The sequence below is a fragment of the Schistocerca piceifrons genome, chromosome 2 (assembly GCF_021461385.2).
Source record: "Schistocerca piceifrons isolate TAMUIC-IGC-003096 chromosome 2, iqSchPice1.1, whole genome shotgun sequence".
In the NCBI taxonomy this organism is placed as follows: domain Eukaryota; kingdom Metazoa; phylum Arthropoda; class Insecta; order Orthoptera; family Acrididae; genus Schistocerca; species Schistocerca piceifrons.
Window position 1 is genome coordinate 388,658,213 of NC_060139.1, and position 21,560 is coordinate 388,679,772.

The following is a 21,560-nucleotide window of genomic DNA, read 5'->3' on the forward strand; positions in this document are numbered from 1 at the left end:
CAACTTGAAATTAGCGGAGATTGAGGCCTGGTGGATAACGGGAAGAGAGGATATATTGAAGAGCAAGTTCCCATCTCCGGAGTTCTAATAGGTTGGTGTTAGTGGGAAGTATCCAGATAACCCGTACGGTGTAACACTGTGCCAAGATGTGCTGGCCGTGCACCAAGGCATGTTTAGCCACAGGGTGATCCTCATTACCAACAAACACTGTCTGCCTGTGTCCATTCATGTGAATGGACAGTTCGTTGCTGGTCATTCCCACATAGAATGCATCACAGTGTAGGCAGGTCAGTTGGTAGATCACGTGGGTGCTTTCACACGTGGCTCTGCCTTTGATCGTGTACACCTTCCGGGTTACAGGACTGGAGTAGGTGGTGGTGGGAGGGTGTATGGGACAGGTTTTACACCGGGGGCAGTTACAAGGGTAGGAGACAGAGGGTAGGGAAGGTGGTTTGGGGATTTCATAGGGATGAACTAAGAGGTTACGAAGGTTAGGTGGACGGCGGAAACACACTCTTGGTGGAGTGGGGAGGATTTCATGAAGGATGGATCTCATTTCAGGGCAGGATTTGAGGAAGTCGTATCCCTGCTGGAGAGCCACATTCAGAGTCTGATCCAGTCCCGGAAAGTATCCTGTCACAAGTGGGGCACTTTTATGGTTCTTCTGTGGGAGGTTCTGGGTTTGAGAGGATGAGGAAGTGGCTCTGGTTATTTGCTTCTGTACCAGGTTGGGAGGGTAGTTGCGGAATGTGAAAGCTGTTGTCAGGTTGTTGGTGTAATGGTTCAGGGATTCCGGAATGGAGCAGATTCATTTGCCACGAAGACCTAGGCTGTAGGGAAGGGACCGTTCGATGTGGAATGGGTGGCAGCTGTCATAATGGAGGTACTGTTGCTTGTTGGTGGGTTTGATGTGGACGGACGTGTGAAGCTGGCCATTGGACAGGTGGAGGTCAACATCAAGGAAAGTGGCATGGGATTTGGAGTTCTTCTTCACTGTGAGTCCAGATCATGAAGATGTCATCAATAAATCTGTACCAAACTTTGGGTTGGCAGGCCTGGGTAACCAAGAATGCTTCCTCTAAGCGACCCATGAATAGGTTGGCATACGAAGGGGCCATCCTGGTACCCATGGCTGTTCCTTTTAATTGTTGGTATGTCTGGTCTTCAAAAGTGAAGAAGTTGTGGGTCAGCATGAAGCTGGCTAAGGTAATGAGGAAAGAGGTTTTAGGTAGGGTGGCAGGTGATCGGCGTGAAAGGAAGTGCTCCATCGCAGAGAGACCCTGGGTGTGCGGGATATTTGTGTATAAGGAAGTGGCATCAATGGTTACAAGGATGGTTTCCGGGGGGTAACGGATTGGGTAAGGATTCCAGGCGTTTGAGAAAGTGGTTGGTGTCTTTGATGAAGGATGGGAGACTGCATGTAATGGGTTGAAGGTGTTGATGTACGTAGGCAGAGATACGTTCTGTGGGGGCTTATCAATATAATAGAGGGAAACATTCCACACGGGAAAAATATATTTAAAAACAAAGATGATGTGACTTACCATGTCTGCTTGTGTCTGTATATGTGTGGATGGATATGTGTGTGTGTGTGTGTGTGGGTGTATACACGTCCTTTTTTCCCCCTAAGGTAAGTCTTTCCACTCCCGGGGTAATGACTCCTTACCCTATCCCTTAAAACCCACTTCCTTTCATCTTTCCCTCTCCTTCCCTCTTTCCTGATGAGGCAACAGTTTGTTGCGAAAGCTTGAATTTTGTGTGTATGTATGTGTCTGTTTGTGTTTCTATTGACCTACCAGCACTTTCGTATGGTAAGTCACATCATCTTTGTTTTTTTTTATATATATATATATATATATATATATATATATATATATATATATATATATATATATATATATATATATATATATATTAAAAAAAACAAAGATGAGGTGACTTACCGAACAAAAGCGCTGGCAGGTCAATAGACACACAAACAAACACAAACATACACACAAAATTCAAGCTTTCGCAACAAACTGTTGCCTCATCAGGAAAGAGGGAAGGAGAGGGGAAGACGAAAGGAAGTGGGTTTTAAGGGAGAGAGCAAGGAGTCATTCCAGTCCCGGGAGCCGAAAGACTTACCTTAGGGGGAAAAAAGGACAGGTATACACTCGCACACACGCACATATCCATCCACACATACAGACACAAGCAGACATATTTAAAGACTAGTCTACTTCGCTTATTTTCATTGACTTATGTTGTATGGTATTATATTTTGGGTAACTCTTCCCATTCTAAAAGGATATTTTTGGCTCAGAAACAGGCAGTTTCCTCATGGGTCACTCCTTCTATCCTGTCGATGAGTTCCTTGAAAAATTAAGCTGATTCTTATTGTATTGTATTGTTGATTGCATTTACTTAAACTTGATTTTTTTGGGTTCATCTGATTTTATCTCTCTCTCTCTCTCTCTCTCTCTCTCTATATATATATATATATATATATATATATATATATATATAGAGAGAGAGAGAGAGAGAGAGAGAGAGAGAGAGAGAGAGAGGAGCAAATCTCCAAGGTCATGGAACGTGTCAGCACATGACAGATAAAATCAGATGAACCCAAAAAAATCAAGTTTAAGTAAATGCAATCAACAATACAATACAATAAGAATCAGCTTAATTTTTCAAGGAACTCATCGACAGGATAGAAGGAGTGACCCATGAGGAAACTGCCTGTTTCTGAGCCAAAAATATCCTTTTAGAATGGGAAGAGTTACCCAAAATATAATACCATACAACATAAGTCAATGAAAATAAGCAAAGTAGACTAATTTTTGTGTTGAATGATCACTCACTTCAGTTACCACTGAAATAGCAAACATGGGAGCATTACGTCTTTGAACAAGATCTGGAAATGGGCTTTCCATGACAGTCTACTATCTATCTGAACACCTAGAAATTTGAACTGTTCAGTTTCACTAATCATGTGCCCATTCTGTGAAATTAAAATGTCAGGTGTTGTTGAATTGTGTGTTAGAAACTGTAAAAACGGAGTCTTACTGTGATTTAGTGATAGTTTATTTCCCACAAGCCATGAACTTACGTCAGGAACTGCACTATTTGAACCCAAGCCGGTGTTGCACACAACATCCCTTATTACTAAGTTAGTGTCATCAGCAAACAGAAATATTTTAGAGTTACCCATAGTACAAGAGGGCATATCATTTCTATAAAGAAAGAAATGGTGTGGCCCCAACACTGATCTCTGGGAAACCCCAACACTTGACCGTATCCCACTCAGACCCCACATCACAGCCATTCTCAACACTGTGAATAATGAATGACCTTCTGCTGTCTGTTGCTAAAGTAGGAGGTGAACCAGTTGTGAGCTACTCCCCGTATTCCATAATGGTCCAGGTTCTGGAGCAATATTTTGTGATCAACACAATCAAACACATTAGTTAAATCAAAAAATATTCCTAGCATTCAAAACCTTTTGTTCAACCCATCCAGTACCTCACAGAGAAAAGAGAATATAGCATTTTCATTTGTTAAATGACTTCTAAAGCCACACTGTACATTTGACAGCAAATCATGTGATATAAAATGATCAATTATCCTTATATACGTAGCCTTTCCAATAACTTTAGTAAACGCTGGTGGCATAGAAATAGTTCTAAAATTGTCTACATTACTCCTTTCTCTCTTTTTATAAAGCAGCTTTACTTCTGAGTACTTTAATCATTCAGGAAACTGACCATTCCTAAAGGAAAAATTACAAATATGGCTAAATATGGGGCTAACATGTTCAGCACAGTACTTTAATATTCTGCTAGGCACTCCATCATATCCATGAGAATTTTTAGTCTTCAATGATTTAGTTATTGACTCAATCTTTCCCTTGTCTGTATCACAAAGGAGTATTTCAGACATCAATCTCGGAAAGGTATTTGCCAAGAAAGTAATATGATTACCTGTAGAAACTAAATTTTTATTTAATTCACCAGCAATGCTCAGAAAATGATTATTAGATACTGTACATGCATCTGATTTATCAGTAACAGAAACATTTTTACTATGAACTGACTTTATATTGTCAAGCTTGTGCTGCTGACCAGACACTTCCTTCACAACTGACCATATGGTTTTAATTTTATCCTGTGAGCCCTATAAGGACGAACATCTTCCTTCTAGCTGCTGCCCCATTTCTCCCACCAGCTGTGTTTGCAAGGTGATGGAACGCATGATACATGCCTGGCTGGTATGTGACTCAAATCTCACAATTTACTAACCACTGCACAGTGTGGATTACGAGTGTGCCATTGTGAAGTTGATCATTTCATTACTTTGTCCATCCATGACATGAATGGTTTTCTGCAGAAATCACAGACTTTGGACATGTTTTTCAATTTGGAGAAAGCCTATGACACCTGCTGATGGACTGGTATCCTCCTACTCTCTGCATGTGGGGCTTCCCTGGCTGCCTGCCCTGTTTCCTTCAGGAATTATTAAAAGATCAAGTTTTCAAGGTATGTGTGGGTTCTGCCTTGTTGGACACCTTTATCCAGGTAAACAGTGTGCATCAGGGTTCCATACTGAGTGTTGTCCCCTTTGCTGTCACCATCAACCCCATAATGGCCTGTCTCCCGCTGGGCATCTGCAGCTCCCCTTTCATTGACAATTTTGCCACTGTTGCAGTTTTCCATGGTCTTGTCTCATTGAGCAGCGACTTTAGCAATGTCTTGATCGTCTTTACTCATGGAGTATCAACAGTGGCTTTCGTTTTTCCACTGACAAAACTGTTTGTGTGAATTTCTGGTGGCACAGTTGGTTTCTTGCACCATCTTTACATCTTGGGCCTGCTGCTCTTCTGTTCGTTGAAACTACAAAATTCCTGGGGCTCATGCTCGATAGGAAACTTTGTTCATACCCCCACGTGTCTTACCTTGCAGTTCACTTTATGTGGTCCCTCAATGTCCTACGTGTTCCAATGGTACTTCCTGGGATGCAGATCAAGCCACCCTTCTTCATTTGTACCGGTCCCTTGTCCATTCAAAACTAGACTATGGGTCTTTTGTTTATGCATCTGCCCATCTGTTCATCTTATGCCATCTCAATACTATCCACCATTGTGGCATCCATTTGGCACTAGCACCTTTTACACTAGCCCAATTGAGTCCGTATGAAGAAGCTGCTGAACTACCTCTGTCCTACCGCCGTGACTTTCTCCTCAGCGGATATGCATGCCGTTTGTCTGCCATGGGTGGCCACCCACCCTAAGCCTCCTTCTTCGATGACTCCTCTGATTGCCTGTGTGGGTTGCATCCCTCTTCTCTGTTACCTCGTGGAGTTGCTTTTGGCTCTTGCTCTGGCAGCTTAACTTCACACCACCTGCTAACCTGCTGGCAGGTGTGAACCCTTCACCACCTTGGTTTCGTGCGGCAGCCCTTGTTCACCTTGGCCTTCATTCGCTTTCTAAAGACACCACTCCAACCTAGCTCTATCACCTGCAGTTTCATGTCCTTCGCATGGAACTTCACGATAGTACCTTTGTGAACACTGATGGCTCTCAGACTGACCGTGGTGTCGGGTGTGCCTTTGTCACTGGCGACTATGTTTTTCAGTGTTTGCTTCCAGAACATTACTCAGTATTTAAAGCAGAGCTCTTCACCCTGTATCAGGCCATGCAGTACATCTGGCGAAACAGACTTTTCAATTGCATCATCTGCTCAGACTCTCTCAGTGCCCTTCAAAGCCTCTGTTTGCTGTACACACCATCCATCCTGCAGTGTAACAGGTCCAGGAAAGCTGTCACTTTCTCACTCTTGTTGGAGCCACTGTATGTGGGTTTCTGGTCACGTCAGTCTGACAGGAAACAAGGCCACTGACACTGCTGCCAAGGCTGCAGTCCTCGTACCTCAGTGCGTTTGTTCTTACATTCCCTCTGATGATCTCTGTGTTGCTGTCTGTCAGCAGGTGGTGTCACTTTGGCATCACCACTGGTCCGCCATTGATGAGAACAAGCTCCGGGTTATCAAGCCTCTCCCAGTGGCTTGAATGATCTCCTCTTGGCCCTCTCACCACAAGGACATCATTTTAACTAGGTTGCGTATTGGGCACTCTTTTTTAGCCATCACCAAAGTGGTGCTCCCCCACCACATTGTGCACATTGCACTCAACTTTTGACTGTCTGCCATTTCCTGACGGAATGCCCTCTTTTTAACTTCTTATATTCCCGTTTGTGTTTGCCATCTGAGTTGGGGCAGTTTTAGCGAATGACATGTGGACTGTTGACCGTCGTGTACTTTTCATCTGTTGTAGCAGTATGGCGAAGACCATTTAACTTTTAGTTCTGGACCTCCGTTTCTCTATGGCCTATTTTATAGACCTTTCTCCATGTCCCTGTGTTTAGCTGTCTTCTCCTCTGTTGACTGGAATTGATGTGTAGTCGTTTTTAACTCCTCTGTTTGTCTTCATATTCTACAGTTTGACATGGGCATTGTTTCTGCGCCGTAAAACAAAACAAACAACCAGTACATCTGAGAAACTGAACTTTTTGTCTGGCAAATGTTTATTTCTCAAACTCTGTATCCTCTTGAACACTGAACGCAAAGCCGTCAGTTTTCCCCATAGCTCTTCGAGAAGATCAAAAGATCATCCCCATAGCAGAAGATAAACAACAATCCATGGAGGGCCTATACATAAAGCCTTGCCAAGTTTGCATGGCATTACACAAACCAAAAGGCGTAGTGTTGTGCTCGCAAAGTCTGAATAGTGTTGTAATGGCACTTTTATGTTTGTCTTTCTTAGCCATTGGTATCTGATAAAAAGCTGTGGCACAACTGACAACACTGAAGACACATACATCGGCCACATTTCTGTTGAAATCAATCATGTTTGGTCCAAGACACCTGTCTGAGATGGTAGGGGCATTTAACCGCTTTGTAACTGTCACACAAATGTCAGAAATCATTCCTTTTTTTTGACTGTGAGATCAAAACCACTGAACTATCGGAAAGCATCTTATTAAATTCTGACTCAGCCACATGCAGTTTATCCGGAGGTAGAAATCTGGGCTTCACAGCAACAGGATAGCCAGGGGTAGTGGGAACAAAATGCTGGGTTGATTGGCAGTGGTTACACATAGCCAAGACTGGGTCTGTAAGTGCTGGAAATTCCTGTAGCAGCCACAGGCCGTACAGTGAAGTTCAATTAGCCAGGCACAGGCCACATTTAGTTATTTGGAAAATGGTGGAGATACACTGATGCAGTGAGGCATTATCCTCATGCAGCAACATAATGGCACTCAGTTCCTCCTTGTGGAGAGCTTAGATCACTGAGATTTGTACTGTCATTAACTGCCAACTCTCCTGTAATTTGGCAACAGCAGTGAAAACCTTTGTTGGATTCTAGTCGTGTAATGAACACATGTGCGTTGAACATGGAAGTTGATGTGATAGCAAACATTTTTGGGTTGATGTAACAGGCACAGTCAATACAGAAATATTCATGTGATGTAACCCACCATCATCACACAACATACAACCTGGTGCAGTAGAGTGAAGAGGAGAGTGTAGCTTTACAAATAGACACTGATTCACTGAATCAGGCAGTACCGAGAAATAATTAAGAAGTAAACACCCAAGATAGCATGGCCAACATCCGCCACAGTGAAGGTCCACATAGGGCAAATCTGCAGAAACTGTGTCTTTTGCATTGATTGTATGTGCGTCAACTGGTGGTGATGAGTGCACAGGCCCTCTGGCACTCATCTTTGGAGTTTGTGTAGGCACATGGCTTGGATTATCTGATTGCAGCCTTACCAAAACATCTGTGAAACTGACACCATTTGCAGCCTTGATCTTTGCATACAGGTGCATGCATTGCCTCTTCCTGTTTCTGCAACCTAGCATTGAGGTGAGCTAACTCATTGACTAAGTTACTCATAGATGGCTCTGGCATTGAATTGTGGGATGGTAGCATTGTAATCCACAATTCAGGGCCACCCAAAGCAACTGCCACTGCTATGTTTGGTTCAGGGTGACCCACCATAAACTCTGGCACAATTGCTCTCACATTAACTTCTGTCTAAGGAATAGTAATAGCATCAGCTTTGCATACGAGTTTATCTATAGGCAGATCTGTGAAGACTGATAAAATAGTTCAAATGTGCTGAGGTAAGTGATGGAGCCAAAACAGTTTGAGGGATTGTTCTGACTGTAGGCCCTGTCCAGCCAGCACACACAGTGAACAGATCACTTGGGAGGGGGCACCATTGGCACCCGCTTCACTATCAGTGATCTTATGCAAAAGTGATTCTGGCAGCAGCACAAAATGCTGCAAAATTGTTTGCTTTAGAACTGCGAAAGACTGTTTAGAGAAACATGTCTGCTAGTTGTTCACTAACACTTAAGTCCAGTTGTGCAGTAACTACATGAATTGTTCCATGTCCAACATAATACTGTGGAAACGAAGATGGCTTCCGCTTTTGTTAACCACAATTGAGCATTTGTAGGCTAAAATGGGAGAATCTTGACATTCCTAATGCCCATGTGGTTGCCATTGCTTGCAGTCACTGCACGTGTTGCAGTAGAATCTTGCTGTTGAGTTTGAGGTTCTTCTCTTACAGAAATGGAATTGCTAGAAGCCATTGTGATCGGTTTTTAGCAATACACTTGTAGAAGATAATTGTCCAGTTTGGTGTCAGCACTGTAGGAAATTGATTTCCTCTTCAGTAAAATGATGTACACTTGACTTGAATGTACTACACACTTTACTTTCAAAATATGGTATGGTATATGTGTGGATGGATGTGTGTGTGTTTGTGCGAGTGTGTGCCCGTCCTTTTTTCCCCCTAGGGTGGGTCTTTCCGCTCCCGGGATTGGAGTGGCTCCTTGCCCTCTCCCTTGAGACCCGCATCCTTTCGTCTTTCCCTCTCCTTCCCTCTTTCCTGGCGGGGCAACTGTTGGTTGCGAGGGCTGGAATTTTGTGTGTATGTTTGTGTGTCTGTCGACGTGCCAGCGCTTTCGTTTGGTGAGTCACATCATCTTTGTTTTGGATATATTACCTTCAAAATTAATATACGTTAACTGAACACATGTGTAAACTCTACAGTACAATACAAACATAGAACCAAACTTGACTAACAAAGAACAAGGGTACAAAAATAACATATACTTTTAAAAAAATCCATAAGCTTTAATGCTCACACTGTTTCAACTTGTGTCCGTCTTATTGTCTTGACGTTGCCGCAAGTGTAATATCTCATGTACAATGAAGAACATGTACAGTGAATAGCAGTCTGCAGTACCCATTTGATTCTACTTTTCCTCAAAAGATAAAGCATTACCTATATCTCACTTGGCCTCCTGCTGCGAAAAGGTATCTGTGCTCCACATTGGTGCCAAGCATGTAATTCTGTAATTCACTACCTGAAAGTGATGCTATGAGCTATTGAGCCATATGTTGAAATAAGAAATAAGTGTCTGAAGCAAAAAACTGTTTTATTTGTATTTAATTTTCAACCACAGTCCTCAAAATGGCATCCTTTGTGGATGAAATAATAACCTCGTTTGTCTGGACTAACTTAGACCAGTAACATGGAGACAACAATGTTTTTATACATCGAGGGCAGTGCAGTGAAACAGAGTGGTGGTCCTCCCTAGATTTGATAACATAGTGTTCACAAAGAGATGACTTGCAAACAACAATGACTGCAGTCCCTGATGCCCAGTAAGTAGAGACCCTACATAGTTTCACAGTTGAGCATGTGATTCATCCCATAACAAATAAAGGGTCCCATACTAACAGCAATAGAAAAGAAATAAGAACTGCACACTAACGATTCTGGAGGTTCTATAGCCTGTCTATTTGAACAACAGCACTAGAAATCAGACTAAAAGCCAGGTAAGATTACCCTAGCTGCTACTGATGACAAGGCCAAATGACCTGTTTTTAAGACATTGTGAGAACTTGTATAAAAAGGAAATAATCACCTGCAAAAACTGTAAAATTATGAGACGGAACTACTGGTCAGTACTTAACTTCAGGATGCAAAAATTCATTTTGTTGATAGAAGCATATAACAGTACATGACACAACTGTAGCTTTTGGAACTGTTATTTCTATACTGGCCATCAGTTCTGTCCTAACCCTAGTGGGAAGTGCCTTATACATGAAGAGTGGTCCCATTGATATGGTGTAGGCCTATCTTGTACAGCCTTGAACGGTACAGAAGAATCCTATTCTGTTATCTTTCAGTGCTACAAATATGTATTTCTCTGCAGAGGAAATTAGTCAATATGCACTAGGTTTGTTTTTTCCTGTTTTAAACATGTTGAACGTATTTGATAAAACTCCACCAACATTACATATTCTCATTGGCACTTTAGCGTGAGTGTTTGGGAATGATATGTGACATTTATCTGTGCACTCTGAGAAACAGTTAGCAATCAAGCTTAAAGTGTTCTTCCTTTTTCACTATTCCCCAACCACACACTAACTCAAATCTGTTATCCTTTAATAAGAAAAGATGCACTGCTACTGATAATTTTATACACACTGCGTTAGTCTTTTTGGACAAAGGCTTTATGTATAACCTTCATAATCAGTTACAACATCCTTATTCCATTCTCCAACTCCAATTATATAAACAACAACAATCATAAAATTCATTGCCATGTAGGACATTGATTTCCTCCCAGATGCTAGACAGAAGGCTAGACTGTACAGCATGTCTGGAATTTTGTGGACAGATGTTACAAGCAAAGTATGGATAGTGAACTGTTGAATATAGTACTCATTTTACACAGAACTGTTTCATTCATTTTAACGTACTATAGCGACTTAAAAGTGAAATATGCAATTAATCTTAATGGGAAATTGTTTCAGTCAATGTTTCGATTGTATGTTTTTAGACTACGAAGAAGTCGCCGACAGGCTCTGTTCGATGCTGTAAGAGATGATATCCTAGGCTTCTCTGCAGATTTAGGAGATGATTTTGTCACAAATGGTCTGCAGAGTATAGACATCAGGCCATTCATACCAGCTGGAGAATATTCACCAGACTGTGATTCACCAGAAGACCGAGCTCCATGTGATCCAGCATACCCATACCGCAGCATCACTGGCAGGTGCAACAATCTGCGAAACCCTAATCTCGGCAAGAGCACTAGCACATTTGCTCGCCTTTTACCTGCAGCCTATGAGAATGGTATGTAGCTTGCATTTGATTTTTAAATTTATTCACTTAACATTTAAGAGAATAGATACATTTTCCTTTTTGCTGTAAGAAGACAGTAACAGCACATATCAACATAATTCATAGTTAAAGCTTGTCCTCTCAATTTATTTTAATGCATACTATTACTATACTTACTCCTTTGAAGTGCAGCATGTCTGCAAAGTCTCTCCAAGGCTCTGAGCTTTGCGTGTGTCACCTTGTGAGTTGCGTAAGGTTGGCAACACATTCATGTCGCTGTATAAGCTAGGGCCTGGGACTCACTCTTAGTGGCTGCAGTTATGTTGGGAGATGGGATTCAGCATTATTACAATTGAAAAAATGAAATTGATTAATTGTATTAATTACAATTAAAGACACTATGCTCAGCAATGTAGGAACACGCGAGGCAATACTGACCCTACGACTTTTCATAGAAGGTAGGTTAAGGAAAGGCAAACCTATGTTTGTAGTATTTGTAGACTTAGAGAAAGCTTTTGACAATGTTGACTGGAATGCTCTCTTTCAAATTCTAAAGGTGGCAGGGTAAAATACAGGGAGCAAATCCCAGAACTTTCATTATTAATGTACAATATTATGCATGTATGTACATATGTATGGCTACCGTACTTTTCAAAGTATGTCCATATCAAACAGTTTATTACTTTCCTATCACTTATATCTCATGCTCTTGTTATCATAGGCTGTAGAACTGGTCAGTGGTCTATAGTGAATCTGAGCAGACTGATTGAATCAGTAAGCTTTTCATCCTTTTTTTACCTTTTCACTTAGTGAAGTGGAAATAATATCACTTAGCATGAATGGTAAACAGGCAATCTGGTTAACATACTTATGAACAGATGTTATTGTATTCTTGTATGCATATAAATTACTCTCCATTAATTCAGGATGCTCATTGAAACAAGATATATTTTCAGTACCATTCTTCTCCTTTACTGACAATCAGAACACTTTTCACCATAGAAGTAGTTAAGTCCACCATGTTTTGCATACTGTTACTCCCTATTGTCTTATGGTGTTATCTTTTGGGGCAGTGCAGCTGAAGTAAATACTGTATTTATTCCTAAAAGAACAGAGTGAATATTGTGTGAAGTAGGTAACCAAACATCTCACAAAAACCTCTTGAAATTCCTTGCAATTTTTACTCCTATCTCAGTACAGTTACTCTTAATAGTATTTGTTGCTAATAATATAAATCACTTTGTTGAACTATGATTCATTCAACCAAACTATCATACCTAACACAATTTTCATTCAAACACTACTTTCCTTTCTAAGATTCAGAGTGAGGTATTTTATTCTGCTGAAACACTTGTGTCACCAATAAAGCAAAAAATCAGAATCCCTGGAAATTCTGGAGAATATTAAAACATTTTGTGTTAGCTACACCTTCTGTAATTGTGTGCTAATCTAGATTCTAGGGCAGAATACTAATGTTGGCTGCATGACTGACAGCAATAAAATTATGTTGCAGAACTGCTGAATATACTACCATTTGGAAATATGAGGTGTGGTCAAAAAGCAACAGGAATTTTTTTAATTTTGTGGCATTTATACGCCCAATTTTCAATTTTTTTGTCTTGTTTGTACACATGTACCTGATACCATTTTCAGCTGTTTTGAATATTTAGTTTATTGTTGATAGTCGAAAAGGCTATGTTTGGAGCATTCATTGAATTTTTACTTATTGAAAAGACAGATCAAAGAATTTCCATTAAATTTTGCTTGAAAATGGAATAAAGTGCAGCACCATATTCGAAATGTTGACTGCGACTTTTGATGACTCTGCTATGAGTCAGACAAGAATTTGTGAGCGCTATAAAAATATCAAAGAGGGTCGAGTAGATGTTGAAGATGACTACAGCCCTGGACACCCTGGCACATCAGTTACTGACAACAATGTGGAAGAAATAAAGAAAATTGTTCTGGAAGGTCACCAAATCACCATCAGAGAGGTTACTGATGATATTAGCATCGCCTTTGGTTAATGAAAGCAGTGTCTTTGGACTTTTTGCCATGAAACGTGTAGCAGCAAAGTTTATTCTGGGCCACAAAATGTGTAGCAACGAAGTTTTTTCTGAAATTGTTGAACTTAGACCAAAAATGACATCATTAGACATCATTCAGAAATTGCTGAATGAAGCCAATGACAATTCAGAACATCTAAAGAAGGTTGTAACAGGTGACAAACCATGGATATGCGGTAAGACATTGAAGCCAAGGCCCAGTCATCCCAATAGAAACTGCATGAAGAGTCAAGGCTGATAAAATTTTGATAAGTTTGATCACATGTGAAGGTTTTTCTCACTATTTTCTTAGATTACAATGAGATAGTGCATCATGAGTTCCTGCATTATAGTCATTCGGTCAATAAGGAATTCTACCTTCTAGTTAAGATCCGTTTGCATGAAGCAGTCCAAAGAAAACAACCAGAATTGTGGCAAAACTGCTTGTGGAAATTGCATCATGATAATACTCCTGCTCGCACCTCAATCCATGTTCATGATTTCTTTGGCAAAAAAATAAAACTGTTGTGTTGCCTCAGCAACCACATTTGCTGAACCTGACCTGCTATTTTCTACTCCCAAAGCTAAAGAGAACCAGGAAAGGATAATGTTTGGCCACCATTGATAAGAGAAAAACAGAATTGCTGAAGGAGCTGAACACCACAACGAAAAGTGAGTTCCAGAAGTGCTTTTAAAATTAGAATAAGTGCTGGCACCAATATATTATATCTCAGGGGAATTACTTTAGATGGGATGAAGTTATGCTGATGAATAAATAAAGATTATTTTTAAAAAATGAAATTTCATGTTACTTTTTGATCACACATCATATTAGTCCCAAAAGCTAGGATAGTTTCTTGTACTTTTAAATGTATTTATTAGTAGTACTAAGAATTTTTCCCGCTAAAGGTAAGTAATGGCCACCAATTTTGTCTCATAATTTTATAGTCCTCTTAGTAAATTTGGTAGTTTCAGTTCTCTGAGACTGGAGATGTGTGTGTAAATTGCGTGAGTGCATGTGTGTGTGTGTGTGTGTGTGTGTGTGTGTGTGTGTGTGTGTGTGTGTCTACTGCTGACAAAGGCCTTAATGGCCGAAAGCTATGATTATGTGAATCTTTTTATTGTGCCTATCATGGCTCAGCATCTCCGCTATATGGTGAGTAGCAACTTTCCTTCTCTCGTATTGTTCTTAGTAAATTTTCCTTTTCATACAATTTGCTAGTAGCAATGCGTATTGTAGACAAAACTATATTGTTGCAAGTGTAGTTACTGTTATTCTTTGATAAATATAAACAAGAAATGGGGTTAATATTTTAATTTGGTGGAGCCCTGATAATTTAACCATGTTAAATGTAGCCTGTTGTTATCGGGATTGCTTGATCTTTACCTTATTGACAAGTCTACATTATAGGCTTATGGGATTTTTATTTTTCTAAAAGTATTTCTTAAACAACTCATCACAGTAGCTTCCTAATATGGTACCGACAATTAAGTATTTAACTTTGTCATACTTTAACATCCTCACTCTTTGGCTAAAAAATCATAAATTGTGTTATTGCATTGTTTCATTGCACCACTGTACTGTATGACTGGATTGGCCCTATCGTTTCATTGCTGGAACAAATGTCCAAAATCCATTTACATGTTTTGTGGGATATTTTGAAGAGTTATTTTGTGATAACTAGGTGAGGCAGGCACTTAAATAATTCATGTACTTTTCTGTTTTCTTTTAGCATTAATTTGAATGTACGTGTCTTTTGAAATGTGTAGTATTGATTATGGCTCTTGACCGACTGTCACAGTGTACGGTGACAAAGGTCATTACAAGCTGATGAAGAAGCTGTATTGGTATGGAATGCAAAGGAAATGCTACTCCATAGTAAAATTGCACATGACAAATGGAAAACAATGTACGGAAGTCAGACATACTGATGAGAAAATATAATCAGTTACAGATTTGAACTAAAAATGGTCAAACAAGGTTTCATGCTCAGGGCAATACTATTTATTCTCTTTGTAAATGATTTCCCAGGCAGTATAAATCAGCAACTTACAATTTATACTGATGACAGTGAAATTAACTGTGCGGCTCACATGAAGGAAGAGCTTGAAAAGAAAGTAATCCTGAATGCTGAAAATGGAAATAGTATCTACTACAAAATAATCGCATCATAAATCAGTGTAAAACAATGTATGCAGAATTTCAAACCAAACAGAGGGAAATGTATAATGTAAATACTAAATTAAATAGAGAAGCAATTAAAGAACTAAGAAGCACAAATTTTTAGTGTTGCATGAAATGGCAGACGGGGGTGGGGGGTGGCACTAAACACCCCATGTAAAAATTAGGTGCACAGACCAGACCAAGATCTGCAAAACAGTATATGGATGAGAGATTTCTCAGGATTATGTACTATTATCACAGTGTAGGAAAAGGGAGAGAAGGAAACGTAGTAGGTGAATATGGATTGGGGCTAAGAAATGAAAGAGGAAGCCGCCTGGTAGAATTTTGCACAGAGCACAACATAATCATAGCTAACACTTGGTTTAAGAATCATGAAAGAAGGTTGTATACATGGAAGAACCCTGGAGATATTAAAAGGTATCAGATAGATTATATAATGGTAAGACAGAGATTTAGGAACCAGGTTTTAAATTGTAAGACATTTCCAGGGGCAGATGTGGACTCTGACCACAATCTATTGGTTATGACCTGTAGATTAAAACTGAAGAAACTGCAAAAAGGTGGGAATTTAAGGAGATGGGACCTGGATAAACTGAAAGAACCAGAGGTTGTACAGAGTTTCAGGGAGAGCATAAGGGAACAATTCACAGGAATGGGGGAAAGAAATACAGTAGAAGAAGAATGGGTATCTTTGAGGGATGAAGTAGTGAAGGCAGCAGAGGATCAAGTAGGTAAAAGGACGAGGGCTAGTAGAAATCCTTGGGTAACAGAAGAAATATTGAATTTAATTGATGGAAGGAGAAAATATAAAAATGCAGTAAATGAAGCAGGCAAAAAGGAATACAAACGTCTCAAAAATGATATCAACAGGAAGTGCAAAATGGCTAAGCAGGGATGGCTAGAGGACAAATGTAAGGATGTAGACGCTTATCTCACTAGGGGTAAGATAGATACTGCCTACAGGAAAATTAAAGAGACCTTTGGAGATAAGAGAACCACTTGTATGAATATCAAGAGCTCAGATGGAAACCCAGTTCTAAGCAAAGAAGGGAAAGCAGAAAGGTGGAAGGAGTATATAGAGGGTCTATACAAGGGCGATGTACTTGAGGACAATATTATGGAAATGGAAGAGGATGTAGATGAAGATGAAATGGGAGATACGATACTGCGTGAAGTGTTTGACAGAGCACTGAAAGACTTGAGTCGAAACAAGGCCCCGGGAGTAGACAACATTCCATTGGAACTACTGACGGCCTTGGGAGAGCCAGTCCTGACAAAACTCTACCATCTGGTGAGCAAGATGTATGAAACAGGCGAAATACCCTCAGACTTCAAGAAGAATATAATAATTCCAATCCCAAAGAAAGGAGGTGTTGACAGATGTGAAAATTACCGAACAATCAGTTTAATAAGCCACAGCTGCAAAATACTAACACGAATTCTTTACAGACGAATGGAAAAACTAGTAGAAGCCGACCTCGGGGAAGATCAGTTTGGATTCCGTAGAAACACTGGAACACGTGAGGCAATACTGACCTTACGACTTATCTTAGAAGAAAGATTAAGGAAAGGCAAACCTACGTTTCTAGCATTTGTAGACTTAGAGAAAGCGTTTAACAATGTTGACTGGAATATTCTCTTTCAAATTCTAAAGGTGGAAGGGGTAAAATACAGGGAGCGAAAGGCTATTTACAATTTGTACAGAAACCAGATGGCAGTTATAAGAGTCGAGGGACATGAAAGGGAAGCAGTGGTTGGGAAGGGAGTAAGACACGGTTGTAGCCTCTCCCCGATGTTATTCAATCTGTATATTGAGCAAGCAGTAAAGGAAACAAAAGAAAAATTTGGAGTAGGTATTAAAATCCATGGAGAAGAAATAAAAACTTTGAGGTTCGCCGATGACATTGTAATTCTGTCATAGACAGCAAAGGACTTGGAAGAGCAGTTGAATGGAATGGACAGTGTCTTGAAAGGAGGATATAAGATGAACATCAACAAAAGCAAAATGAGGATAATGGAATGTAGTCGAATTAAGTCGGGTGATGCTGAGGGAATTAGATTAGGAAAGGAGACACTTAAAGTAGTAAAGGAGTTTTGCTGTTTGGGGAGCAAAATAACTGATGACGGTCGAAGTAGAGAGGATATAAAATGTAGACTGGCAATGGCAAGGAAAGTGTTTCTGAAGAAGAGAAATTTGTTAACATCGAGTATAGATTTAAGTGTCAGGAAGTCATTTCTGAAAGTATTTGTATGGAGTGTAGCCATGTATGGAAGTGAAACATGGACGTTAAATAGTTTGGACAAGAAGAGAATAGAAGCTTTCGAAATGTGGTGCTACAGAAGAATGCTGAAGATTAGATGGGTAGATCACATAACTAATGAGGAAGTATTGAATAGGATTGGGGAGAAGAGAAGTTTGTGGCACAACTTGACCGGAAGAAGGGATCGGTTGGTAGGACATGTTCTGAGGCATCAAGGGATCACCAATTTAGTATTGGAGGGCAGCGTGGAGGGTAAAAATCGTAGAGGGAGACCAAGAGATGAATACACTAAACAGATTCAGAAGGATGTAGGTTACAGTAAGTACTGGGAGATGAAGAGGCTTGCACAGGATAGAGTAGCCTGGAGAGCTGCATCAAACCAGTCTCAGGACTGAAGACCACAACAACAACATCACAGTGGCAGTGAAAACAAGTAACAGTTACCTCCTTGATAAAGGTATACATTGTTATAACCTTTAATCACTAATAAATTGCGTGGATACACAAAAGTAGAAACAATAGCGGGTTACATGCTATTAACTCCGTATCTGTCATCCGACTGCCATGCCATGACATGCGGCCAGCGCCGTTCATAGCCAGGTGGCGCTCCCGCACTCGACCGAGCTGCCTCTATCGCCATGTTCGCGTACTGATGTAGCGGCACTTTTAAATCTCATGGCACTGTCACAACACTTTTGCCCCCTTGAAAAAAAAACACTCACTTCCTTGGAGACACGGACAGTGCGGAGACGTCCATGGCCTCTTGGGAGGCCCCGAGAAGATCCCGCGGAGAAACACGAGAGTATGGTCGAAAATGTCCAGGACGGAAGCTTGCGCGTGGAACGCGCCTCCTGGACGAGATGATGGGGGAAAACTCCGGAGCAGCATCCATAGGTGTCGTGGACCTGGGGGTGTGCCCCAGCGAGATGGGTCCCGAAGAAGGCGGCATTGCAACTGGGGCCGGTTCCGGCATACTCGGAAGCGGTAGCGACGTCGGCTGCAGCAACACGCCCGGAAGATCGACAGCAGTGACAGGACTGGCTTCTCGGGCTGGTGGAGACGAAAGAAGGGGTGGTGGCACTGGCGTGGCCACCACTCGTGGGCGCATCTGGTCGTAATGGCGAACAACCATGCCGTCGTTCGTACGTATTTTACAAAGCCGGTGGCTGCGAAGAGCCTGGACCACCCCTGGAATCCATTTAGGGCGAGATCCATACCCCCGTGCCCACACGTCGGCGCCCACCGGGTATTTTCCCGCACTAGGGGACACAATACAAGGCCTGACAGGGTGAAGCAGGTGCAGTAGAGTGCACGGTTGGCGGCCATGCAAGAGTTCAGCAGGGCTGCGATCACCCAGAGGCGTGAAGCGATAAGAACTCAGAAATTGCAACAGAGCATCATCTGTGGAAAAATCACTAAGGAATTTTTTCATCTGGCTTTTGAAAGTGCGGACAAGGCGCTCGACCTCCCCATTCGATTGCAGATGGAAGGGCGGTGCTGTAACATGATGAATCCCTTGTCCAGTACAAAAATCACGGAAGGCCTGCGAAGAGAACTGAGGCGGTGAGCTGCCTTATCTGGAAGCGACGCCGAGGGGCTGAACAGAGAGACCAGTGGCTTGTGGTCGGTGATGAGGTGAAACTTAGAACCATACAAAAAACGCTGAACTTTTTTAGAGCATAAATGATAGCGAGCGCCTCCTTTTCGATTTGAGAGCAACGCCGTTGGGCATCGTTGAGGGTCTTGGAAGCATAGGCGATGGGTCGTTCCGACCCATCCTCATACCAATGGGCGAGAACAGCCCCTAGGCCATACTGTGACATGTCAGTCACCAGAACCAAGTGCTGACCCGGACGGAATGTGGCAAGACAAGGCGCCGACTGCAAATGAGCCTTCAGGCGGACAAAAGCCTGCTCACACTCGTCGGACCAGCAGAAAGGAACGTTTTTGCGTAACAGCTGATGCAGAGGATGAGCCACTGCCGCCGCGGAGAGAATGAATTTGTGATAATAAGCAATCTTGCCTAGAAACGCCTGAAGTTCTTTGACCACAGACGTAAAGCGGTAATGGCCGCAACGTACTGTTGTAGAGGATGTATACCCTCACGGGACAAGTGGAAATCAAGATAAACAATGGAGGGTTGGAAGAACTGTGACTTGTCCAGATTGCACTTCAACCCAGCCGAATGCAGAACCCGAAACAGTGAACGCGAAGGTGCTCCTCAGTGGAGGTCCCTGTGATAACAATGTCATCCAGGTAGTTTATGCAGCCGGGAACGGAGGCCGTGAGCTGTTCCAAAAACTGCTGAAAAATGGCCGGCGTGCTAGCGACGCCAAATGGTAACCACTGGTACTAATACAACCCACAAGGAGTGTTGATGACGAGAGAAATTCCTTGGAAGACACATCCAACGGCAACTGATGGTACGCCTCCGATAAGTCAAGTTTGGAAAAGAACTGGCCCCCAGCGAGCTTGGTAAATAACTCCTCAGGATGGGGAAGAGGATAAGTGTCAATGAGGCTCTGAGCATTGACAGTGGCTTTAAAATCACCACACAATCGCAGACTCCCATTTGGTTTAGAAACCACCACGATTGGCGATGCCCATTCACTGGAGGTAACAGGAAGGAGAATCCCTGAAGCTGTTAACCTGTCGATCTCAGCCTTGACAGGCGCACGCAACGCCATCGGAATAGGCTGTGCCCGGAAAAACTTAGGGCGAGCTGTAGGTTTAAGAGTAATGTGGGCTTCAAAATCCTTGGCCCAACCCAGACCAGCAGAGAACATGGACGAGAATTCAGAACACAATCCATCCAGCTGTTGATACGGAATATCCTCAGATATGAGGTGCACATCATCATCAATGGAGAACCTGAACAACCGGAAATCATCATAACCGAACAGGTTTTCCGTGCCCGCATGATCCACCACATAAAACGTGAGGGGCCTAACAACAGACTTGTAGGCAGTGGAAGCATCAAACTGGCCAATGATAGGAATTTTCTGCTTATTATAAGTTCGCAGATTTCGCGTAACGGGAGACAAGGGAGGGGAGCCCAACTCCAAATACGTGCGAGAATTAATGAGAGTTACTGCAGAGCCAGTGTCCACTTGCATGCGAATGTCTTTATCCAGAACACGAACAGTAACAAACAACTTATTTTTTTGAGAAAGCACACAGTTAACATCCATGTCCGATGCCTCATCCTTGTTGACAGGAACTTTAGGGGACTGACACACAGAAGCAATGTGGCCTTTTTTCCTACATGAATTACACGTGGCCCAACGTTTTGGACACACGGCCCTGTCATGCAGTACGAAACAACGTGGACAAGAAGGAAGTGCGGAACGAACCTGCTTCTGTGGTTGCTGTTTTCACTGCGAGCGTGGTGGCCCAACGCAACATTGTTGACGCAAGTGAACCGCCACCACATCGTTGTTCCCCTGTGAAACAGGCAATTTGTCCGCGTCAAAAGTGGTCTGTACAGCACCCACATCACACCACGCGTCTATTTGCGCACTACCAGCGTGAGACACTTCAAAAGATTGAGTGATGCTGAGAACTTCCGACAACGACGGGTTTGGCAGTTGTAAGGCATGTTGCCGAACTTCTTTATCAGGAGCAAACCGTAGAATATCGTCCCAAACCATTGAATCAGCATAAGACTCATGATGAGTGTCCATGACAAACTGACACTTCCTACTCAGACCGTGTAGTTCCGCTACCGAAGCCCGGTAAGATTGATGGGGCTGTTTACGACACCAGTAGAACACCACACGGGCGGCAACGACGTGGGTGTTTTTTCGGTAATAGTTAGACAATAAGTTACACATTTCTTGGAAGGACAGAGATGCAGGTTCTCGCAGAGGGGCTAACTGAGA

At 41.9% G+C, this 21,560-nt stretch overlaps 1 protein-coding gene across 1 annotated transcript in view; it reads left to right on the forward strand.

Moving 5' to 3' along the window:
• LOC124776325 overlaps positions 1-21,560 on the forward strand; it is a 413,854-nt gene that overhangs the window by 313,898 nt on the left and 78,396 nt on the right. Inside the window, exon 16 of the mRNA XM_047251263.1 lies at positions 10,905-11,200. Coding sequence (XP_047107219.1) covers positions 10,905-11,200 — 296 coding nt within the window. The remainder of the gene's footprint in view (positions 1-10,904; positions 11,201-21,560) is intronic.